The 25340-nt window shown below is 51.9% G+C and overlaps 1 protein-coding gene across 1 annotated transcript in view; it reads left to right on the forward strand.

The window, feature by feature from the left end:
- The first annotated feature begins 1988 nt into the window (after positions 1–1988).
- Mpped1 (metallophosphoesterase domain containing 1) overlaps positions 1989–25340 on the forward strand; it is a 63035-nt gene continuing 39683 nt past the window's right edge. The window contains exons 1-2 of the mRNA XM_045152270.1: positions 1989–2041; positions 2135–2316. Of these exons, the coding sequence (XP_045008205.1) occupies positions 1989–2041; positions 2135–2316 (235 nt within the window). The remainder of the gene's footprint in view (positions 2042–2134; positions 2317–25340) is intronic.

A 25340-nucleotide genomic window follows, 5' to 3' on the forward strand; every position in this document is an offset into this window, starting at 1 on the left:
AAAGCTCTTGGTGTCAACATGACCAGGTTGTGTCAGGTTTGAAGAATCGCCTGCCGGAGTGTGTTTATGACACACTGCCACCTGGCTCCCCACGCTGCCGGGCTCCAGGCCTGTTCTCTTCAATGGACTTCAGGCCGCACATTCTCAGTGGGGCAATAGCACCCCCCAGGGGTGAAAGCTAGTTTGTGGGAGGCTGAAAAGAAATCTGACTTTTATTCAAAGCATCGACAAACAGGAAGACAGCACAAAGATAGACAGACACTGTTTCTGCGGTATTAAAACTACATGTGGGGGCTGGAGAGATGGTTTAGTGGTTAAGGCACTTGCTTGTGAAGCCTAAGGACACAGGTTCGATTCCCCAGTACCCACCCACATAAGCCAGATGCACATGGTGGCACATGTGTCTGGAGTTTGTTGGTAGTGGCTAGAAGCCCTGGTACACCCATTCTCTGCCTCTTTCTCTAAAATAAATAAAGTGAAAAATAAAACCGCATGGGGCCCGTGGTTATGAACAAACCTGGGAAGTCCTGCTTTGGTCAGAGCAGGTTGGCTGTAAGAACAAGGCTGCAACAACTCGGCTGCACGTGGGCATGGTGCCCAGGCCCTCCGCGGTCCCACATGCTGTAGCTACTTTCTTGTTGTTGTGACATCATACCTGACAAAGGCAACTTAGGGAAGGAAGGGCTTATTCTTTTAAACTTTCTGTTGACAGCTTCCATCGGTATAGGCAATAAACCATGATAATTCCCTTCCCCTCACAAATCCACCCTCCATTGAATCCCCTCCCCTTACAATCAGTCTTTCCTTTATTTTGATGTCATCATATTTCCCTCCTATTGTGAGGTCTTGAGTAGGTAGTGCCAGGCACTGAGAGGTCATGGATATACAGGCCATTTTGTGTCTGGAAGAGTGCATTGTAAGCAGTCCTGAGGGAGGGCTTTTTTTTGTTGTTTGTTTTTTTCAAGGAAGGGTCTCACTCTAGCCCAGACTGCCTGGAATTCACTATGTACTCTCAGGGTGGTCTTGAACTTACGGCGATCCTCCTACCTCTGCCTCCCAAGTGCTGGGATTAAAGGCGTGAACCACCGTGCCTGCCGGGAGCGCTTATTTTTATTTTTAAGGTTCAAGGTTTAGGAGGGACGTTGTCCATCACGGTGGGAGAGGCATGGCGGCAGCGACGCGAGGCTGGGCACGTCCTGTCTGCAGTGAGGAGGCACAGTGGCCAGTGCTGGTGCTCAGCACTTTTAAAAAGGTTTTTGAGGGGCTGGAGAGATGGCTTAGCGGTTAAGCGCTTGCCTGTGAAGCCTAAGGACCCCGGTTCGAGGCTCGGTTCCCCAGGTCCCACGTTAGTCAGATGCACAAGGGGGCGCACGCGTCTGGAGTTCGTTTGCAGAGGCTGGAAGCCCTGGCGCGCCCATTCTCTCTCTCTTCCTCTATCTGTCTTTCTCTCTGTGTCTGTCGCTCTCAAATAAATTAAAAAAAAAAAGTTTTTGAGGTAGGGTCTCACTCTAGCCCAGAACCTTTTCTTTTTGTTGTTATTTTTATCAGAGAGAGAGATAGAGTGTGTGAGAGAGAAAGGGAATTGGTGTGCCAGGGCCTCCAGCCACTGCAGGTGAACTCCAGATGTGTGCGTCGCCTTGTGCGCATGTGCGACCTTGCGTGCTTGCATCTCCTTGTGTGTCTGGCTTACATGGGACCTGGAGAGTCGAACATGGGTCTTTAGGATTCACAGGCAAGCACCTTAATTGCTAAGCTGTCTCTACAGCCCCCAGAAATTTTTATTTGGTCCAAGACCCCTGCTCATGGGGTGCTGTCCCTCACATTTGGGGTGGGTCTTCCTTCCTCAGTTAAACTTTCTGGAAACACCTTCGTAGACACACCCAGAACTGTGTTTCTGTGGTGATTCTAGATATTGTTATGGTGACAATAAAGATGAACCATCACATCATGGTACAGAGGGGAAACTGAGGCACAAGGGACAAAGCGCAATGAAGGCTGACCCCTTGTCCCACGTGTACTTGGGTGTGACCTACCTTGCTGGGTTGTGTGTGGGCTGCAGCTCTGTCTCCATCCTGGGGACATGCCCCCCCCCCACCCCGGCCCTCATGACCTCCAGTGTCTCCTCTCCCCACAGGGTGGACCCGGTGCCTCATGATGCTCCCAAGCCACCTGGCTACACACGCTTTGTCTGTGTGTCTGACACGCACTCAAGGACGGATCCCATCCAGATGCCTTACGGTGACGTGCTCATCCATGCCGGGGACTTCACAGAGCTGGGGCTCCCGAGTGAGGTGAAGAAATTCAACGAATGGCTGGGTAGGTCCCCGTGAGCTGGGCCGGAGGGAAGGCAGTGGACTGGGCTCCCGAGACTGCCCTCTTCCCTGTGGCCTTTCCTCCCTGTGCCGCTCGGCGCCCCCCGCCACCCCCCCCAGATCCTTTCCTGTCTGCTCGCTCTGCTGAGCCTCCCATGGCCTCTTGGATGGAATCGTAGCCCTTTCCTGTCTCCGCCTGGGACCTCCCCTGTCAACACTTGTCACGAGCGTGACTTCCCACTTGTGTGTGGGAGGCTCCTCTGTTCTGGGAGACCACCCCCTCGCACGAAGGTACTTTGCTCTTGGGGCTGCCTGCATGTAGTCTTGAGTGCCGGGCACAGGTGCCTAACAACTGGTGAGTGGATGGATGGCGGAGTGGACACATGCATGAATGAATGAGTGACTTTGGAAACAATGATACCGAGTCAGGCTCTCAGTCGGTGCGTGTTTGTACCAGCTCGGCCTCCAGTGAGGGGATACCTGCTGTGTAGCCCCTGGTGCCCACAGGGAGCCACCAGATGTGGGCTTCTCTGGTGGGCAGCTGCAGGGAGAGCCTGGTGCACGCAGGGCTGTGGTGGGAGAGGATCTGCAAGCATGCTTCCAAGGGTTTGTCTCCGTGCTTTTTTTTTTTCCAAAATAAGAAAGACAAACCTGGTCTCCCTGTGGGTAAATTCACTTGTTCAGATCCAGAGGACTCTCACAGAGAAGCATCTCTGGTTCTGCGTTGGGGACAGATGGATGGCCCTGGGCGGCCCTCCGCACAGGCCTGCTCTCCTGAAAATGTGGGTGCTGCCTACCGGTCCCCCCGTGGCTGCCAGCCGGCCCCCTCCTCCTCCTCAGGGCGTCCTGTTGGCGGGGAGCTGCAGAGCAGAGGGCCAGCTGCAAGGCGGGCACCACGGTGAGCGAGAGGCCTAGCTCTGCCAGCCGAGACAAATATTTACAAGCAAGGCTTCTCCTCTTCTTGGCAGGCTTGGTGCTCTAAATATTGATTTTTGTAAACGGGAAATTCTAATCCTGGTCACGCTGGGCTGCAATACATGAAGGCTAGTGTGGGCGATGGCTGAGCCAAGGCCAGTGACAGACCCTGCCCCTAGCCACGCGTCATCCCCCCCCCCCCCGGGGGGGACTCTGCGTCCAGGGTGGTTCTTGTCCCACCTGCTGCCGTGTTGACAGACAGGAGGTCCTCCTTGGCCAGGTACGGGAGGTGGCATCTTAGGAAGATCTCCACCGGCCACCTTGCAGCAGGGAGTTTCTGGCAGAGGCTGGCAGTACGGGTTACAGGGTGGTTGGGGAGGGCTGCGGTGTGCCGGGTCATTTTGGTGGAAAGTGTGGCCTCCTGAGACTTCCTTTCCCCAAGCCTTGTCCTTTTGCAGAGGTCAGGGCTGTCATTGGCTGGGAGGGGCTGCAGAGGAGCCAGGAGCTGCCCTCCACCCCTGGGCGGGGCCAGCACTTTGCACGTGAGAGCAGAGCTCACCCACTGGGACTCCACTGGCGGCTGACCTGTGACGCTTGTGCCGCTGCACAGACAGTCCTGGGCTGGTGACCCAAGTCCCCGGGGCTTGGAGGTTCTAGCTGAGACATGGGATGTGGGCTTGCTGGGCACAGCTGGCCAGGCACGTGTGTGCACAGAGCCTGCATTTTGATGGCCACCATAACGTGCCAATCACACCGCAGTGCCCTCTGTGCGTGGCACTAACTCATGTCATCCTGACTCTGGATCGAGGGAGCAGCTATTGTCAGATTCCTTTGACAAGGTAGGGAAGACAGCAAGACCCAGAGCAGCAAACAATCGTGCCCGAGGTCACACGGTGTGCCTGCACGTGGCAGAGGTGGGATTCAAACCTGCGTGGTAGGGCTCTGAAGCCATGCTCTCTGTTGCCCCTCTCGTTGTCGGGATGAAGCCGGCGTATGGACTTGGCTGTCAAATCCGCTATCTGCCTGGGTGATTCAATCAGCCACACACCCTCATTTTACATGGTGACCAGGCTCCCTTTGCCATCCTGGCCTCCAGAGATGGATTCGAAGCCCTGCTCGTTGGGGAGAGCCAGCTGTTCTGGATAGTAGAGTCAGAATAGAGGCATCATAAATGAACAAGATCTCAGAAGGTTCCAGATTTGATGTCTAGGTGGCTGAGTTGGGATAATTGTTTTCCTCTTTCATCCTGAGTACTTAAAGGAAGTGAAGTGTGCACTGTTCCGGTGCCAAATACGGGCAGTGTTCATGGTGTTGAGTGCACGGTGTCCAGGAGGGGTGGTCAGCATGGCAGGGACGTTCCTGGTCACTCAGCATTCTAGTGTCTCCAGGAACATGACAGCTCTTCCCCTCCTGATCTCAGGTTCACATTGAGGCTTCAAGGCAGGCCACCTCCAGACAGACAAGAAATTAAAGAGTAACGACCTTTAGTATGACCTCCTCAAGTCAGTGTACTGGAGACCCTTCCCCCTCCCAGTCAGTGTACTGGAGACCCTTCCTCCTCCCAGTCAGTGTACTGGAGACCCTTCCCCCTCCCAGTCAGTGTACTGGAGACCCTTCCCCCTCCCAGTCAGTGTACTGGAGACCCTTCCCCCTCCCAGTCAGTGTACTGGAGACCCTTCCCCCTCCCAGTCAGTGTACTGGAGACCCTTCCCCCTCCCAGTCAGTGTACTGGAGACCCTTCCCCCTCCCAGTCAGTGTACTGGAGACCCTTCCCCCTCCCAGTCAGTGTACTGGAGACCCTTCCTCCTCACAGTCAACATACTGGAGACCCTTCCTCCTCACAGTCACTGGGAGACCCCCTCCTTCTTACAGTCTGTGGCGTGATGACCAGCATGCAGCATGGAGTCCCCATGGGTTGTTCCATTTTCTTTGTGTGGGGCAGTCCCTGTGAAGGTTAGGAGCTCAAACCTGGATGTCAATGAGCTCAACACCCCTATTTCTTCTATGTGACCATAGCTAAGTCTGCCAACCTCCTTATGCAGACCTGTCAACTACTTCCCATATCAGCCGTCCTGTGCCTGTCGGCATGGCTGGAGCCCCTGCGTGCTGGTCTGTGCCTACCCCTCTCCTCCTTTCTCCTCTGGGGGATTCCTACTTACTCCATGGAACTGGCTGTCTGTGGAGCCTTTGGCACTGCTGTGCATAGTGGTCCCTCCCTCTCCACGCAGGGCATGAGGTGGCACTAGCCTGCAGGGGCAGAGTGCTCTGTGGTCTCCAGTAGACCTTTTGTCCCTGGGGCAGTGATAAGGCTTCTTCTTGCCTTGACCCAGGAGGCTCTGTTGAGAGGAAAGGGCAGAAGCCATGATCTGGGTTGTGGACACCCTCCTGCGGCTGGGACCAGGTATCTGACAGCTGCAGGTTGGAACAGCAGTGGAGGGGCCTTTGAGGTTGCAGACTCACGTGAACCCTGTCACCCTATGGATTTGGGATTGATCTGCGCATCTCGGGTTGAGGGCTGAGTTGGAGTCCCAAGGTTGAGGCCAGGAGGTGAAGGCAGCGGGCTCTGGCTGACCCAGGAGTCCTGGTCCAGGAAGATGTGCATCCACCCCTTAGGTCAGGGCTGCCTGGGGAGGTGCTGAACACCCAGTGACCCCACAGCCCAAGGTGATGGCTTTGGGCACAGCACCTAGCCCTGCCCTCCACACCCTTTCTGGGCGGCAGTGCCAACCCTCATGCAGTTGCTGCCCTTCTGTGAGAACCATTTGCCCGCAGCTTGGACTCGTAGGACACCAGGAAGCTTGTGATCGGTGACTGGCAAGTGCCAGGCAGGCCTCCTCTGGCTGGGGACCCAGGGCTCTAAAGCCTTTGTCCAGGCCTCAGCCCCCAAATGTCGCAGGATAACAGAGCATGCCGGCAGATCTCTCCGCATCCCTGCCTCTGGTCTTTGCTCGTGGCACCTTGAGGGCACTGCAGCGCTGGCCCCGCCTCCCGGGTCTCCCCTGGGCCTTCCCTGTCACCTCTTTAGCTCCTCATTCTCTTGCCCCACGAGGAGGGCTTCTCTCAGGCTTGCCCTCTCAACTGCCTTCATCCCACGCGTCAACCACTCACACCCCCAAGCCCTCTCTCCCAGCCAGGCCAGCAGGATGCCCCCAGCTCTCCCCACAGCCGGTGATGGTTCAGACTTAGCCCTGCCTCTCCTCAGGGATGTCCTCAGGACACCAGGCTTGTTGAACCCCACACCGACCCATCCCTGTGCCCTGTGTAGTAATCTGCAGCTCCCCAGGTAGCACCCTAGACCTTTCCAACCGGAAACCCGTGGCCCCTCTTCTAACCCTGGAAGCTGATGTCCAGTGCCACCTGTCTAGTCCTGCCCACACGTCACCTCACCTGGTGGCCTGCTGACCCCTTCCCTCCGGTCACTCATATCACCTGTGGAGCCAGCGCGAGCACCTGAGGGAGCCCTCCCACCTTGCTGGCTTTTGTCCTGCAGGATCACATGTGAGCCCCTGAGTGGCTGAAGATGGGCACCGGGCCAGCTCGGCTCCCCCGAGGGTGCTTGGCTGGATGAGTGGAAGAAAGGAGGGCAAGAGCTGGGAGGTGTCTGAGGAACTAGTTCATTGAGCTGCACTGCCCTTCGCAAAATCAGGCAGGGCCCCTTAATGGAGTATTTAGAAGTTATAATTAACTTTTTTTCCTGGCGCCGTAGCATAAAATGATATAGAAGACAATATAAAAAGGGTCCAAGGATTTAGTTAAACAGAGCTCGGTCTTTTGCAAGTAAACCCTTAATTAAAATCCGTGAGGAGGGAGGGCGAGGACGGGGCCCGCAGTGCTCGCTCAAGGCGGGGTGCGGGTCTTGCCTCATTTGCTGTGTGTCTGTGTCTGGCTCTGGGCCGCAGATTCTGCCCCTTTGCTTGTGTGAGGGGTCTGGAAGGAGCAGGGGGGCTTGCCTTTGCCCCGCAGGAGTGCGGGGAAGCTCACAGTCTAGAGATGATGATTATTTGAGGAAAACATTTAAATACATATTTTTTTAATCTTGAGAGAGAGAGAGAGAGAGAAAGAGAAGGAGGAGAGAGAATGGGCGTTCCAGGGCCTTCAGTTGCTGTGAATGAACCCCAGATGTGTGCGCCCCCTTGTGTGCCTATGCGTCATTGTGCGCCTGCGTCACTGTGCGTCCGGCTACGTGGGACCTGGAGATTCGAACCTGAGTTCTCAGGCAACGCAGGCAAGCGCTTTAACTGCTACGCCATCTCTCCAAACCCAGGAAAACATTTTTTTCAGGTTTAGCTGGTGGTTGACCACATCCTTTTAGCCACCATCCCCCCACTCCAAGTTTTGCTGTCCCCCTTTGGGCTGTCCCTACTGCCCTTTGCTTCTAGGAGAGGCCAGCCTTGGACTGGGATGGGAGGAGCTCCATGGCGTTCTGTCCCCGGAAGTTGGGCAAGTTCCCACTTCTGTCTCATTCCTTCATTATTTCTTACCCCATCCTTCCCATCTGCCAGGACACGAATGTGACCCCTTCTCCAGGTGCTTGTAAAGGGGTGTGTGTGTGTGTGTTTCTTGTGGACATAGGAGCTAGGGCTCAGGCCTCAAAAGCAGATGGGACTCTCAACTGTCCTGGGAGAGGCGTCTTGTCACCAGTTGGCCCTCCAGAGTGGCAGAGTCGATTCACACTTGCAATGTGGGCAGGGCAGTGTGGGTGGACTGGGGCAGGTTTCCTGGGTCTGACTATGGTGTCAGGCTGGGTGGGCAGGAGCAGCCTGGCATGCCTTATGATGATTCCTGCCAGGTCCCACCCAGGGTACTTGCTGCAGCTCCTGGCTGTGCCCTCGTCTGCCAGGCAACCTCCTATTTCCCCTCAAGGGTCTACTTCAATTGAATGAGACCCTCAAGCTTGGCTCGGGGGGGTCTTGGTCATCTAGACCCTGCCTATTGTAGCTGCCCTGTGGGTCCGCAGGCCTCACCACGGCAGAGTCTGGGCATGGGCTAACCGTGTTCCCCGGCTGTGGGGATGGGGCGGGGGTCTGCACTCAGCACGGGGGACACATATCCTGGCAGCGGAGATTCAGCGATTGTGACCCAGACATGTCTCTGTCCTGTGGGCTCAAGGATGTGACCGGTGGCTTCAGTAAACCAGATGGGTGCACAGGATTGCTTGAGGTTCTGTGTGGATGAAAGTGCTCTGGGCACAGGGTGAGGTGCTAGTGACTAGGGTGTGAGGAGGCTGCAAAGGCCCCTCAGAGAGGGCTGTGAGCTGAGCCGTGAGCTGCCGGGGCGCAGTGCAGACCCAGCCCGGGTCTGGGGAGGAGGAAGGGCCAGTCGTGTACTCTGGGCTGCTGGCCCGGGAGCGCGTGAAGGGCAGCCCTAGTCTTAGGGAGGGTGCGAAGGGCTTTGGTGAGGTAGGGACAGGTCTGGCTTAGGTGTCTCTGGCTGCTGGGTGGAGACTGATCACCCCGGGCAGGGGCCCCTGGGCTGAGCCAGGCTGGAATCCAAGTTGGCAAAGCAGCCAGGCCCCTCCCAGCCCCTGCCTCTACCTGCCCCTACCTGTTGGCGCCTGGAGAGTGAGAGGAGGAGGTGAGATCCACAGGATTGGCTGACGGGAAACGTGGGGCGGGCGGCACTGGGCGGGGCTGGGGTGGGAGGCTGGTCCCCTGGGGACTCACTGGGGCCAGTGAGGACCCTAAGGGAATGAGGAAGACATACTCTGTGACGTGGTCGTGGTCACTTCAATTTAGAAAAACGTCCACCAACTGTTCCCCCTCCCCCCCCGAAAGCTAACAGGCAGTCGATGCTGACCGTGGGAGTAGACGCGAAATGGGTTCTGGCTGACCTGCACTTGGGCCCCATGCAGTGGCCGGATTCTGCCCATTTTCAGGATCCTGTCTTTATTCTTGCAGACTCAGGATTGAACGTTATTATTATTATTTTTAAATAGTTGGCTCTTGATACTTATTTTCCTTTTTAGGTTTTTAAATTTTATTATTCTGGGTTATTGTATAAGGCCATTTTCATGAAGTATGCAATGCATTTTGAACATACCACTCTTTATTTATTTATTTATTTAGCTCTGGGGTCATGTCATTTCTGGTGCCCTGGCGCTGGCGGGTGGCACTGCAATGTGATTCCGGATAGCCGTCATTGCCAGTGTGCCTGGTACGTGAAGGGCGTATCAGTGGAAACCTGTGTTCCACTAAAGAACGATGCCTCATACAGCCAAGGTTTTGGATTCATTTAAAAATTAATTTTCTATATTCTTCATCAAAAAGAATACACAAAGCCAAGCTGTGTTTAGGGGCTAAAAGGGAGAAAATTAACTCCTAATAAAGATGAAAAAAATCTAGGATTGGAGGTTGTAGTGAAGTGATTTTGGCCAGCCATAATTACAGTATTCTCATGTTAATGCAGAAACCCCCTGAAAGGTGTGTGAAAGTGGTAATTATCTATTTACAACAGAATGGCTTTGGAAATGAGACTCTCTCTCTCTCTCTCTCTCTATCTCTGTGTGTGTATGCGCACGCGTGTGTGTGTTCACTCGTCAAGCATATTATAGTAGTGTGTTTTTTCATTTTTTAAAAAAATATTACAAACCAAAATATGTCTGCTTTAGATTTAAAAAAAAAATCAAATAGTGTTTAAATAAGGAACAAGTACATATCTCTGAAAGTCCTGGGCTCTCTCAGGTTTCTCAGTATTGGTGATGGATCAAAAGTATAAATTAGCCTAGTGTGGTGGTGCATGTTTTAAATCTTAGCACTTGGGAGGCAGAGGTCGGAGGATTACTTTGAGTTCTTGGCCAGCCTGGGGCTACAGAGTGAGTTCCAGGCCACTCTGGGCTAGAGTTAGATGCTGCCTCAACACACACACACACACACACACACACACACACACACACACACACGCAGTTTGGAGGGAGGGCCTAGTTTGGAGGTGAATATTGACAGGACTACCTGGGCCGTGGGAGAGGGAAACGGGGAACCTGAGCGTCGGGGGAGGCAGAGTTGAAAGGGAGCCCCCAGGGCTGCTGGCGGGGTTGTTGCGAGGCGAGTCAGCTCCTTGCTCAGCTTGTCCCCTGTGCTGCGTCTGAAGCCCATCTCGCTTAGCTGTGGTCTAACTGCAAGGACCCCACCTCGGTTCTTTCCCTATGGGAGGGTCTTGGCAAGAGTTTTCCTATTTGAGTAACAACACCTGCTTGTTTAGTGTTTCCCAGTGTATAAAACATGTCCCTTTCTGTCATTATTTAGGCTTCCTGTCCTCCACACCACCCCCGCCTTCTTTGAATTGATTGAAGTTTCATTTTTCCCCTCTACTGATTTGGAAATTGTGTACTCTGTTTTTGATCCATTTACTAGTTAGTCATGAAATTTTAATATGTGTATCTGACGTGACACCGTCTAAAATTAATCGGGGGGCTGGGGAGCTGGCGCAGCAGGTCAGCGCTGCTGTGTGCACGGGAAGGCCTGATGTGCCCCGAGTTTAATTCCCCAGCGCTTGCATGGACACCTGGGTGTGGTCACACCCACCTGTCATTCTGGTACACTCAAGGAATAGAGTCCTTGAACTCCAAACCCAGGGCTCATGTTTACATTTAACCAAAGAAGTGGGCAAACCAAACTGAGAAGGATAATTATTAAACTGTTATATGTATTTAGGAAAGTGCAAAACCAAGGGAAGGAAAATGAATATACCCACGTGGTCTCTGAGAGCCCATGTGGGCCTAGAAGAAATGTGAAAAGAGATTTAGAGAGAGAAAAGAGAAAGTACGAGAGGCCCTGACAGGGGGAGGGTAGGAGGGGGAAGAGGGGCATCAGGGGGGTTCTTCCCTCCTCTCGGTCCAGCTGGGCTGAGATGAGGGGAGACTCACCAGAACCTGGCGGTGCAGGAGTGGTGAAGAGAGCTTGCCCTCCCCTCAAACATATTTTTTTTTTAATTTTTTTATTATTTATTTATTTGAGAGTGACAGACACAGAGAGAAAGACAGGTAGAGGGAGAGAGAGAGAATGGGCGCGCCAGGGCTTCCAGCCTCTGCAAACGAACTCCAGACGCGTGCGCCCCCTTGTGCATCTGGCTAACGTGGGACCTGGGGAACCGAGCCTCGAACCGGGGTCCTTAGGCTTCACAGGCAAGCGCTTAACCGCTAAGCCATCTCTCCAGCCCATCAAACATATTTTTAACCTTACTGTAGTGGGCTTTGCCTTCAGCTCAGATGAACCAGAGAGAGAGAGTTGGTTGGCTCAGGAAGAGGCCAGCCATGACCCTGAACTGGGGGCTGAACTTGACCAACCACAGTGTCAGGATAAGATTTAAATTCTAGGAAAGGGGACCTCCTCCCCAGGAGGGTCTCAGGTTGTTTGTGGAAAAACAGATCTAGGGAACTCCTTCAGGCAGGAGATAAGGAGAAGCCAGCTTCCCCTCTGGTCGCTAGCAAAGCTCAAAGACATTCCTGCTTTTTACTTTCAGGGTCCCAGGCACCCCAGTTGCCTGACAAAGCTACCTGGCTGCCTCTCAGTTCTAGGCCCTTGGGGAGCAGAGGCTGAAGATCCCCTGCGGCTCACGGGTCAGCCAGTCTGACTGAAAGCAGCAGCTCCGCTGGGTTCAGTGAGACATTTTGTTTGATGGAGGAGGGCTGAGCCTCGTCCCTACTGTCCACGGGCATTCTTTATCCCCTCCAGCTCCCCACATGGCAGACCTCGAACTTTCTCTTCTCTCTTCTCTTCTGTGGTTTCCCAGGCCCTCCACGTGGGATCTCTACTTATGTGGCTGCCTTTCCTAGGCTCTGTACTTCCCTCAATAAATATAATAGTTTAATAATTATCTTTCTCAGTCTTTTTTTTTTGTTTGTTTGTTTTTTGTTTTTCGAGGTAGGGTCTCACTCTGGCTCAGGATGACCTGGAATTAACTATGTAGTCTCAGGGTGGCCCTGAACTCATGGCGACCCTCCTACCTCTGCCTCCTGAGTGCTGAGATTAAAGGCGTGCGCCACCACGCCTGGCTTCAGTCTTCTTTTTTATTCACTTCTTGGACAAAAATCAGAAGCAGACATAGGGGTTGAGGTTCAAGGACTTTCCTGGAACCCTAACACCCTGTGACAACCCTTTGTTGAGGTGAAGTGTGAGCAGAATGGAAGTCACCGGCTGAGCCCGTGTGGCCCAACCTGGGCAGGAAGGAGCTGTGGTGGGAGCAGGGCAGGCAGGAGCTCTGGGGTCCGTGTGTGTGGAGGGGTGGCTGGGAGGAGCAGAGGCCTGATGGAGGAGGGACCACGCCCAGAAGGTTGTCGCTTCATGCAGAAAGTGGCACTTGGGGCGGGCTTACACAGTGGGTAGTGTTTGGATGGGTGAAGGGTGGGCACAGGCCTTCCAGCTCCTGGGGGTGGGGCTGAAGCTCCGCCTGCCCCTGGCCCCTGGTCCTCTGCTGTGGAGTGCCTGATGGCGCTGGTCCGCACCAGGTGCCCGAGGAACAGTGGGCAGGGACACACCCAGACTCCCACTCGGGGGTCATAAAAACAAGGGGGGTGATGGGTCCGAGTGTAACGGGGTGCACGGCGTCCAGGAAAGTCCTTGAAACCCAAACCCTAGGTTTGTTTCTAATTTTAATCAAAGATTTGAATGAAAGAGACTGAGAAGGATAATTACTAAGTTATTATATTTATTGAGGAAAGGACAGAGCCAAGGAAAGGCACCTATGTGGCTAGAGATTCCATGTGGAGGGTCTGAAAAAGAAATGTGGAAAGAGGGCTGGAGAGATGGCTTAGCGGTTAAGCGCTTGCCTGTGAAGCCTAAGGACCCCGGTTCGAGGCCCGGTTCCCCAGGTCCCATGTTAGTCAGATGCACAAGGGGGCGCACGCGTCTGGAGTTCGTTTGCAGAGGCTGGAAGCCCTGGCGCGCCCATTCTCTCTCTCTCCCTCTACCTGTCTTTCTCTCTGTGTCTGTTGCTCTCAAATAAATAAATAAATAAAAATTAAAAAAAAAAAGAAATGTGGAAAGAAGAGAGAGAAAAGAAAGTCAAGGAGCTCCTGCCATGTGGGGTGCTGGGTTAAAGAACCCATGTGGAGAATTAAGGGCTGGGGGGAGCCCTCCCCTTGGCTCAGTTCAGCTGAGCCTGGGCTGGGGTCCAGCCCCAAGCTGAGCGAAAAACTTACCCACAGCCGGAAGTTCCCAAGGGGTCAGGCAGTCCGAGGGCCTGCCCTCCTCCTGCAAAGCTATTTATAACCTTAGGGTGGTGGGCTGTCTTCCAGCTCAGGTGAGCCACAGGGACAGCTGGTAGGTCAGGGCTAGGGGCTGTCTCAGGAAGAGGGTAGCCCTGGCACCAAGTTTTGGGGCTGAACTTGACCAACCACAGCGTTTAAATCCTATGAAAGCCCTCTCTCCCGGGAGGGGTCCTGGTTGCTTGTAGAGAAACAGGTCTAGGGAACTTGGCAAGAGATAAGAAGTCAGATGGTCTTTGACTTCTAGCAAGTGCAGACTCTCCCGCCTCTTTCCTTTCAGGGGTCCAGGCACCCTAACTGTACTCCCGGGTCTCAAGAGCAGGTGAAGCCACGGGCTGGGATCCGGCCGGCCATGCAGGCTTAATGAGTAACACCACCTCCAGGTGACGTGGAGTTGAGAACAGGGGCACCCCTCCTCGACGGAGGACGGGGTCGCAGTTGGGTGGGTGGGATTGGGTTGTTCCAGACTGTCTGAGCCTTCCCCTCACCTTCAAGCTTCCCTCGGCAGCTTCTGCTCAGTGTGTTACTTTCCTCATTACTGTGCCTTGACAGGAAGCAACTTAGGGAAGGAAGGGCTCACCCTGGCCCGTAGTTTGAGGGTACAGTCCGTCTTGCTGGGGGAGGTGCAGCGGGCAGAGCCCGAGGCAGCTCGTCCCACTGCTGCCACCAGCGGGGAGCAGAGAAAGGGAGGGAGGGGTGCAGCTGCTCGGTTCCTTTTCTTCTCTGCATTTTGCCTGGGACCCCAGCCCATGGGACAGTGCCATCCATGTTTAGGATGGGTCTTCCCTCCTTGGATAGCCCTCTCTGGAAGCGTCCCCACTGCCACGGCCAGAGGTGTGTCTCCTCAGTGATTCTAAACCCCGTCAAGATGACAGTGAAGGTGAACCCCATCCTTGTGGAAGAGACGCCGCGCTGGTTTCTCGGGGCCTGGGGGAGACAGGATCACCGTGCGGGCACACCACTGCCGCGTCCTTCTCAGAAATGTGCGGAGAAGTGTTTGGATGTGAAACAAGCCGTGGGTTTTTCTCTTTTTCTTTTCCAAATGTCATTTTCATGCTGGATTTTTTTTTTTTTTTTTTTAATTTCAGCACAGGAATAATCAACAAGCCAGGGAATCCTGGCCAGCACGGAACTAACATCTTCTATCCCTGTTTGCAGAGAGCTGCACGTCTGGAAGATTCTACACTTCCTGACTCTCCCACCTTCCCCCGCCAGCCTCCTGCACCTGTGCTCGCCATAAACCTTGTCAGGAGCTCTAGGACTGAATCGGTTTGGGGAATGTTATTGCCACTTGGAGCTAGCGGCAGGGGCTGACGTCATTGTCTCCAACACAGAGCTGCTGCTTCTTGATGAAGAGTGTTTCCCCTTATGGTCTCTTGTGGGATTTCTTTTTTGTCCTTTTTTTGGGGGTGCTGACCTGGAATTCACTATGTAGTCTCAGGGTGTCCTCAAACTCATGGTGATCCTCCTACCTCTGCCTCCCAAGTACTGGGATTAAAGGTGTGCGCTACCATGTCCGGCCCTTTTTTTCTTCTTCTTCTTTTGGAGACAGGGTCTTGCTATATAGCCCAGACTGGCCTCAAACTTGTGATCCTCCTGTCTCAGCTGGTGATGCCCTACAGTGCCTGGATGCAGCCCTTCTCAGACCTCAGTGTGTAAGGCTGTTTGGGACAGGGGAGCGTGTTAACATGCCAGTCCTTGCTGGGCACGTTCCCAGCAGGCTTGAGATTTTTCATGTCTTATAAATACCTGAAAGACTCCATTTTTTTTATTTTCCACACTTTAGTACCAAGCTCAGTACTTTCCAGAACTTTCTGAGGTGGTAAAAATTTTCATACCGATGCTGCCCAGCGTGGTAGCCACTAGCTTTCTGAATCATGAACACTTGAAGTGACAGTGTGTCTGAGAAGCTGGCTTCAGCATTTTACTTCCTTGTAATAAGCTCGAAATGAAACAGCCCCAGGAGTCCGTGGCTGTGCTGTGGGATGAGTCTGCAGGGACATTGTTGTCCTCTTCACAGATGAGGCTGTGGAAGGGAGGCACTTGCTCAAGGGCACATGGCAAGAGACACGGAATCAGGATTTCGACCCAAGGTTACATTCTCTTTAAAATTATCATATACTTTACAAAATTGTTACCTCAGGTGACCTTTTTTATTATATTAATTTTTGTATGTGTATGTGTATTGAATTTTGTATGTGCTATGCATGCGTGTGTGTGTGTGTGTGTGTGCGCACACGTGCATATAGAGGCTAGAGATCAACACTGGGCTGTCTTCCTCAGTCATCTTCCGCTAAACCTGGAGCGCACTGATTCACCTAGATTAGCTGGCCAGTAAGCCCCAAGGATCTTCCTGCCCCTGCCCCCCAGCGCTGGGAGTCCGGTGCCAGCCGTCGTGCCCAGCTTTCCCGTGGGTGCTGAGGATCTGAACTCGAGTCCTCCTTGAGCCTGCATGGCAAGCGCTTTACGCACGGAGCCATCTCCCCAGCATAGTGACGTTTTTAAACTATGGGAATTGGGGGTGGAGAGATGGCTTAGTGGTTAAGCATTTGCCTGTGAAGCCTAAGGACCCCATTTTGAAGCTTGGTTCCCCAGGACCCATGTAAGCCAGATGCACAAGGTGGCGCACGCATCTGGAGTTCGTTTGCAGTGGGTGGAGGGTCTGATACACCCATTCTCTCTGTCTCTGTCTCAGTCTCTGCCTCTGCCTCTTTCTCTGTCTGTTGCTCTCAAATTCTTCTTCTTATTTATTTATTTATTTTTTTGGTTTTTCGAGGTAGGGTCTCACTCTAGCCCAGGCTGACGTGGAATTCACTATGTAGTCTCAGGGTGGCCTCGAACTGACAGCAATCCTAGCTCTGCCTCCCGAGTGCTGGGATTAAAGGCGTGTGCCACCACGCCCAGCTGCTCTCAAATTAATAAATAAAAATAAACAAAAAATTTAAAAATATATGGGAATTACTGGAAGTGGGCATGGTGGTGCACGCCTTTAATCCCGGCACTCAGGAGGCAGAGGTAGGAGGATCATCATGAGTTCAAGGCCACCCTGAGACTACAGAGTGAATTCCAGGTCAGCCTGAGCTAGAGTGAGACCCTACCTTGTGGGAAAAAAAATTACTCATTGTGTATCTAGAAAATTCCAGCCCATTCTACGAGCAAAATTTCTTTTCCACCCTAATTTTGATATTTGTTAAGGAATACTGTTTTATTGTATTTGGTTTATCAAAAACCAAACCACACTGAGGTTGATGCTAAGATACAAGAATTTCCATTTTTTTGTTTTTTGTTTCTTGTTTTGCATTTTTTGAGGTAGGGTTTCACTGTAGGCCAGGCTGACCTGGAATTCACTATGTAGTCTCAGGAGGCCTTGAACTCACAGTGATACTCCTACCTCTGCCTCCCAACTGTGCTGGGATTAAGGTGTGTGCCAACATGCTCTGCTTGTTGATGATTTCTTACTCGAACATTCACAAATGTTCCCATGATACTATATTCCTCCTCCTCCTTTTTTTGTTCTTTCGAGGTAGGGTTTCACTGTAACCCAGGCTGATCTGGAATTCACTATGTAGTCTCAGGGTGGCCTCGAACTCAGGGTGATCCTCCTACCTCTGCCTCCCAAGTGCTAGGATTAAAGGCATGTGCCGCCACGCCCAGCCATTGTTCATTTTTTAATTGAAAAGCACCTTTTGCTACAAACCCTATTGAAGCCACATGGGAGCCTCACAGTGACATCTCAGTTCCTAGGCAGGGTTATGTTTCTCACTCCCCCTTGTCACCAACAACCCCTGAGTGGTGGTGTCCTCACTACACAGACAGGTGACTGAGGCCCAGGGTGGGGCCGGGGTCTCCTGGAGGTCACCCAGGTCAGAGGTCTTGGTCATCCAATGCCTTATCTTCAGAACTGTGGACAGTACCAGCCCCCAGTAGGGATTGTGGGTTCTTCGTCAAATCAGGAATGTGCTGGGGCGGAGGCTCAGTGGTTAAAAGTGCTTTGCTTGCAAAGTCGCCACCTGGGTTTAATTCTCTAGCTACTCGCATAAAGACAAATAGATATTCGTTTGCAGCAGCGAGAGATCCTTGCATGGCCCTACGTGTGCCTCCGCCCCGTATGCATGCATGGGTGCACCCGTATGCTCACACACAAGTAAAAGTTAGAAAACGAATGGAGCAGAGGAAGATGGCTGAGGGCATAAAGCACTTGCCAGTCCAGTTGGGGTTCCACCCGCAGGCCCCACATAAATATCCAGAAGCCTTGGTGGGCCTCTGTAATCCCAGCGTGCTGATGGTGAGGTAAGAGGCAGAGACAGAGACTCTCCCTTGACTGTTTACCACCTCCACCGCGTCCGCCCCGGCCCAGAGTCTTTACGGGGGAGGCAGAGACACAAGTTCTGCCTCACGGCTAGTCTGAAAACCAGAACCAGGGAAATGGTGACAGACGCTGCGGTCACTCAGACCTCCTAAAAACAGAGATGCAGAGTGTACAGGGAAAGCAACACTAAGTCAGATCTCTATCTTGCCTGCCAGGGCTCAGGGAGAATCACAGAAGAGGGGGCGGAAAGTGTGAGAGCCTCAGGGTGGGTGGGAATCGCCTGAGACACCATGTTTCCTCTATCCCTGCAGAGATTGACTGAGGCCTCTTGGTCCCCACAATCAGTACCAATAACTCCACCTTAGACATTCAGGGAAGAGAGGGCCTATGTGCAACCTTTTTATTAAAAAAAAATCAATAATTGAAAAAAATGCAGACAAGAGAATTTTCCAGAAACTGTGGAGCAACCCAGAAATTTCTTGCATCTGCACTCATGCCACCCGAACATGTACACACATGAACACGCACAAAATAAAAGTAAAAAGCGAGTGCACTGTCTCCTAACCCATAGCCTATGGGTGCTGAGTGTCCCCTCTGCCCGCCTCTGTTGTCAGGTCCTGGGGCACCTCCAGCCACCAGCAGGGAGCAGTGGCCCTTGAGGCTCCATATGCATTGCAACCTCACTGTGTGACCTTGGGTAGGTGACACGGCCTCTCTTGACCTCAGGTGTGTGTGTGTGTGGTGTGTACATGTCAAAATGCGTGTGTGTATGTCAGAGGCTGTCGGTCTTTGCTCCCCACCTTGTTGGGGGCAGCACCTCTATTTTTGTTTTTGCCACTGCCTCAAGCTTCTGGGTTCTTTTGACTCTGTCTCCCTTTGCCATGGGCGCACTGGGATTGCGCATGCATTTGCCCCACTACGTCTGGCTTTATGTGGGATCCAAATTGTGTTTATCATGCTTACACAAGTTCTGTTAACCAATGACCCATCCCTTCAGTCCTGGACCTAAGAATTTTCCTTTACAAAGGGAGCACTCTGGGACGTTTCTCACGGGGCTTTGCCGAGGGATGAATGAGACAGTGTTGGGCCACGGAAGTTCAGGCAGGTGGGAGGTGAACTCTCCTTCGTGTCCAGCTCTCCTGAGAGTGCTGCATTGCCAAGGTAGGGACAGTGGCTGCAGCTGGGAGCTTAAGGATGGAATATGCTGGATCTACCCAGCAAGTAGGGTGGGTTAGTGAGGTCCAGCCAGGTGGCAGTAGTTAGCAGAACCCCATGGTCTTCCCAGGGGTACCAGTAACTGTGCTGGGGACTGGGTAGCACTCTGGTTCAATGAGACCAGTGATATCCTGCTTAGGTGTGAGACCTTGGCTTCCCGAAAAGTCCTTATAAGAAGCTGGTCTGAAAAGCATCTGAAAACAGCTGAACTCCCTCTTACTCTGTTCCCTGAAGCCTGGGGTCCTGGGGAGACCCTATCTTATGGGACTTGTCTGAGGTTCAGAGGGGTCAGAATGTGGCCATGGCCACAGTCCTGGCCTGCTTCATTCCTGAAATGAGAGGCAGCCCTGTGGAATAAGCTGTGCAGACCACTTGCCAGCCCCCACTCCCAGCCCCAGCTGTGTGCCTGCTGGACAGACTTGAGAAGATAGATCACTGTCCCCTGCCTCAGTGTCTACTGCGTCTCCAACCCCGAGTGACGCCCCTGCTGTGTGGGCTGTTGTGAAGACCGAGTAAGACCGTGAGCCTGGATGTGTTTAAATGTTCACCTCCTGAGAGGTCCTGGTTCTGATCTCAGCACGTGGCTTTGGGAGTGTTCTGTCCGCTCTCTGAGCCTGCTTCCTCCCCTGTAAAGGGGGCTGGCGGGGCTTGGGAGATGCCTCAGTGGTTGAAGAGCTTGTTGCTTAGGCACGATGCCATGAGCTTGGATCACCTCATCCATGGCAGAGCTGAGTGTCGTGGCATGTCTCTAATCCCGGTGCTGGGGAGGTGGCCACAATAGGGTCTGTGGAGCTTGCTGGCCTCTTTTAGCTGAATCAGTGAGAGTGCCCATCTCAAAAGATAAGGTGAAGATTGAGGGTTTAACCTCCATGTGCGTACACACATGTACACACGGTGCGCACACATACACAGGTGAGATTGGAAAGGTCAGGAAGGTGGGTGGTCTGGGCTCAGCATGAGTTGGCAAGGGACAGGAACATCATAAGAGAAGTGGGGAGTGCCATGGTGGTTTTATGTGTATATCCAGAAAGCATGGCACCGTCTCTGCCCCTTTGACGGTCATGTTAATTACTAGTACCATCTGAGGATGCCTCCCTTCTTTTTTTTTTTCAATCAAACATTTAAAAGTTAGAATTTAGTTCTTTGAAATTTGTTTTCAAAGGAAAGCAGATATTTTAAGTGCAGAGGTTTGTTTCTCTGATTTCTCTTAGGAAGAATTTCACACCTTTCGGAAGAAGTGTGGAGCTAATGAGGATCTGGGCCCTTCTGAGCTCACTGCACTGGGTCGACGTGCGGAAGGGGAAGGGGGAGCTGACAGAGCGGGGCTTGCGGCGGTGACATCCCAAACTCTCAGAATAGTCGTTTCCAAACTAACGTTGTCGTATTTTATTTTATTTTACTTATCTAAGAGCGACAGAGAGAGAAAGAGGTGGCGGGGGGATGGGTATGCCAGGGCCTCCAGCCACTGTGAGCAAACTCCAGGCGCGTGCGCCCCCTTGTGCATCTGGCTAACGTGGGTCCTGGGGAATCGAGCCTTGAACTGGGGTCCTTAGGCTTCACAGGCATGCGCTTAGCCACTAAGCCAATCTTCCAGCCCCTAACGTTGTCAATTTGAGAGAACTGTTTTGTTCTCTGCTGTGTCCTGGCTGTTTCTGTGGTGGTCACCCCCTCACTTCTGTAGGATATCTACTGTCCCTTACAGGCCTGTGTGCACTCTCCTGCCCTATCTGATTGTTTCCCACCTCCTGCCTCTCTTGGGTGAGCTGCTCTTTGGGGGCACCCTGTCATCTGCAGGGGAACTGCTGTCTGTTCTTGGTCCTTAATTCTACTCTGTCATATCACTGGTGTCAGCCTCCCCTTGCAGACCACCCTTCAGGGGACACAAAAGGCCCAAGTCTTTGCATGAGCCTTCCCAGGGTCCCTGGGAATAGCGGCCAGGGCGGGACCTCTTTCCCGCTGTTTGTGTCGGGTGGCACCTGTGAGGATCGAGAGAAGACTGCGGAAGGACCGGAGAGACGTGGATGGTTTTGTTAGCATCCTCTTGCCACAGTGCTTATTCTGCCTAAAGACACGTGCTATGTGAGGTGTGTGTGTGTGTGTGTGTGTGTGTGTATTAGAAACCATTAATCTTAGTCACTTTCAAATAATTATTTCAGTTGCTACTGCAAAGGAACATTGTTTTGGGTTAAATTTTTCTCCTTTAAGTGGGCTGTCTGTAGCCAGAAGGCAAGTGTGAAAGCTTTTTGAACACTGTTTGATCAGTAGCACCGGGGCCGCGAAGCCAGCCCTGCGGCCCTGCCTTCTGCCCGCGGGACCCTTGGGGACTCTTCCCAGGAGGCCCCGACGTTGACGCGCGGGGCTCTTAGCCGCTGGGTCACCTCCCCGAGCCGGCTGTGTGCTGGAGCCCCGCCCCAGAGCACTGCAGGCTGCGGGCCTGTGCCGAGTCCTTCACTTCTGGAACATGCAGGGGTTTCAGCAGGACTAGACTCTCCTGACACCTCTTTCCGGGGCCCGGGAAGGACCTCTTCTCGCTGTCCTTCCACGTGCTCCTTGCTGTGTCCAGGTCTTGGTCTCCTCTTCTTTTTTTTTTTTTTTTTTTTTGAGGCAAGCCCAACAGACTGAACTTTGTGTATGTGTGTGTGTGTGTGTGAGAGAGAGAGAGAGAGAGGGAGGGAGGGAGAGAATTGGTGTACCGGGACCTCCAGCCACTGTAGTCGAACTCCAGACATGTGTGCCACCTTGTGCCCATGTGCAGCCTTGCATACTTGTGTTACCTTGTGCACTGGGCTTGTGTGGGACCTGGGGAGTTGAACATGGGTCCTTAGGGTTAGAAGTGCCTTAACTGCTAAGCCATCTCTCCAGTTCTGTCCTCTTCTTATAAGGGTCTTAGTGATACGGGATTAGAGCTTTCCCGTACAGCCTTATTTTACCTTAAAACCCCCTTTTTGGTGCATGCAGGTGTGCAATATGTGTTGTGTGTGGTGTACACACCTGTGTTTGCAGGTGCATGCACCCCGTGCACACACATGTGGAGGCCAGAGGAGAACGTTGGGTGTCTTCCTCTCTCATTCTTCCTTGAGACAAGGCTTCTTACTCAGCCTGGAGCTGCTCTTGTGGGTCACACTGGCTGACCAGTGAGCTCCAGTGATTCTCCAGTCTCTGCATTCCACAGGACTGGGGTCAAGGTGTGTGTGGCCATGGCCAGCTGTTTATGTGGGTTCTGAGGCATCAAACTCAGGGTGGATCAAGCCCTCTTGGGCTTTCATGCTTATGCAGCAAGCACTCTTACCCGTTCAGCCACCACCCAGCCCTGTTTGAATTACCTCTTCAAAGACCCTGTCTACACAGGCTGGGGAGGTGGCTCAGCCATTAAGGCATTTGCTCTTCATGCCTGCCGCCTGGAGTTGAGATCCCCAGCATTCATACCGAGCCTGAAACAAAGTGGTGCACACATGGGTAAGCCAGTGCGCCCATGGCGATGGGAGGCAGAGGCAGGAGGATCCCAAGGCTCATGGGTCAGCTAGGCTGGCCTTTCCAGCAGCAAAGCAGGAAAGAGCCTGTCTTCACCAAAGCAGAAGCAGAGGACCAAATGCCGAGGTTGTCTCTGACCTCTGCATGTACACCATGACATGTTCATGTGTGCGTGTGTGCGTGCATGTGCACACACACACACACACACTCACTAAAACAAGGAACCTACTTCCAAATATACTCTGAGGTCCTAGAATTTAAGGCTTCAACATATGAATGGCTGTAGCATAAAAATTCAGCATGTGATAGAGGTTGGTACCATCTTTAGATCTCTAGAGCCATTTTCTTTTCTTGTTTTTTTTTTAATTTTTATTTATTTATTTGAGAGCGACAGACACAGAGAGAAAGACAGATAGAGGGAGAGAGAGAGAATGGGCGTGCCAGGGCTTCCAGCCTCTGCAAACGAACTCCAGACGCGAGCGCCCCCTTGTGCATCTGGCTAACGTGGGACCTGAGGAGCCGAGCCTTGAACCGGGGTCCTTAGGCTTCATAGGCAAGCGCTTAACTGCTAAGCCATCTCTCCACCTCTGTTTTTTTTTTTAATATAATTTATTTGAGGGAGAGAGAATTGGCATGCCAGGGCCTCCTGTCATTGCAAAGGAACTCCAGGTGCATGTGCCACTTTGCAAACAAATGCCTTAAATGGCTGACCCATCTCCCTAGCCCTTGAGAGCCGTTTCCTTTCTCAGCACGCTCTTCCAGAGTGCATCGTGACTGCCAGGCTGCAGTCCCTGGGGAAGAGTGTTTCCAGTCGGTGTGCTGAGCTGTGCACGTCCCTCCGCCAGCACCTGCTTGGCGTGCTGTTCCTTGCTGCTGGCCAGGCCTGTGTGGCTTCCCTGAAGACCATAAGTGACCATAAGCCATTGTTCAAAACCTTCAACTGCTTTGAAGGTGTCAGTTTGCAGAGGCTGTTGTCACAGACGACCACAAACTGGTCAGTTCACAACCACAGCACTGGGCTTGTTCCCTGTTCTCGACCCTGCAGATCTGAGACCCAGAGGGACAAGGCTGTGCCTCTTACGGCCTCAGGTGGCTGTTGCTGGTCTTGGCTTCCTTGCCTGTGGTCACGACACCAGGTTCTGTGTGAATAGAGACAGCTTTCCTTCCTCCTTTCCAATCTGGGTGCTTTTATTTCTTGTTCTTGCTGAATTGCTCTGGCTGAAGCCTCAAGTGCAGTGTCGAATATACATGGTCACCCTTGTCCCATTCCTGATCTTGGGAGAGCACTTCCTCCAGTGTGACGCTGGCTGCAGGATTGCTGGAGATAAGTTGAGCAAGTTGGGAAGGACCCTTCAGTGACTCCTAGTTTAAGTGTTTTTATCATGGCAGAACACTGGGTTTTGTCAAATACTTTTCTGTGACTATTAAAATGATCACATGGGGTTTCCCCCTTATTACTATTGTAGATAATATTGATTGGTAATTGTCCTTGGGATAAATCCCTTTGGGTCCTGGTATGAAATGCTTTTTTGTGTGTTTCTGGACTTGATTTGGTAGTAATTTATTGGGGATTTTGCATGTATATTTACAAGGAATATGGGTCTACGTTTTTCTTGTTATATCTTTGGTTTGCGTCTCAGAGCCTCACAGTAAATTGGAAAGAATCTCATTTTCTTCTCTCTTTTGCAGGGTTTTGTCAAGGACTGGTTTTAATTTTTCTTGACTCACACGGTAACAATCACAGTGCAACCATCTGGAGCTTGGCTAGTTATCTTTATACAATATCTTTCCTCTTCTCTAGTAACACTTTTTGTCCCAGGGCCTATTTTATGATTTTGGTGCAGTCATTACAACACTCTTGGTTACTGATGGATACCGTATATTTTCTATCCTTTTACTTTCAACCCATGTCTTTGCATTGAAAGTGTGTCTTCTAGCCATGCATAGTGGCTCATTCCTATAATTCCAATACTAAGGAGGCTGAAGCAGGTGGATTGCCATGAGTTTGAAGCCAGTTAGGGTGACATAGTGAGATTCTATCACAAAAAAGAAAAGAATGTCTATAAATAGCCTGTAATTATATTTTAAAAAAGAAAATCAGTTCCTTTTAAAATATTTTATTTATTTATGAGAGAGAGAGAGAATGACAGAGAGAGAGAGAGATAAAAAATGGGCATGCCAGGGCCCCTAGCCACTGCAAAAAAATTCCAGCCACCTTGTATATCTGGCTTTATATGGGCACTGGGGAATTGAATCTGGGTCCTTAGGCTTTGCAGGCAAACACTGCTGAGCAATCTCTCCAGCTTTCAGTTCCTTTTGATTGTGATTACAAAATTTTATTTATTTATTGTTTTTTTTTTTTGAGGTAAGGTCTCACTCTAGCTCAGGCTAACCTGTAATTGACTATGTATTCTCAGGGTGGCCTCAAACTCACAGCAGTCCTCCTACCTCTACCTCCCAAGTGTTGGGATTAAAGGAATATGCCACCATGCCCAACATTGATTGATTTAAAAAATTAAATTTATTTTTTAATTATTTATGTTGGGGAGATATAGAGAGAGAATAAGAGAGAGAGAGGCAGAGAGAGAAGAGAAAGAGCATGGGCACACAAGAGCCTTCAGCCACTGTGAATGAACTCCAGATGTGTGCGCCCCCTTGTGGCACATGTGTGACATTGCACACTTGCATCACCATGTGTCTGGCTACATGGGACCTGGAGATTCAAACATGAGTTCTTAGGCTTTGCAGGCAAGCGCCTTAACCACTAAGCCATCTCTCCATCCCTGCTTTTTAATTTTATTTTTAAATATTTTATTTATTTATTTGAGAGAGAGAAAGGCAGTTAGATAGATAGAGAATATGGGTGTGCCAGAGCCTCTAGCCACTATAAATGAACTCCAGACACATGTGCCACCTT

The sequence above is a fragment of the Jaculus jaculus genome, chromosome 6 (assembly GCF_020740685.1).
Source record: "Jaculus jaculus isolate mJacJac1 chromosome 6, mJacJac1.mat.Y.cur, whole genome shotgun sequence".
Taxonomy (NCBI): domain Eukaryota; kingdom Metazoa; phylum Chordata; class Mammalia; order Rodentia; family Dipodidae; genus Jaculus; species Jaculus jaculus.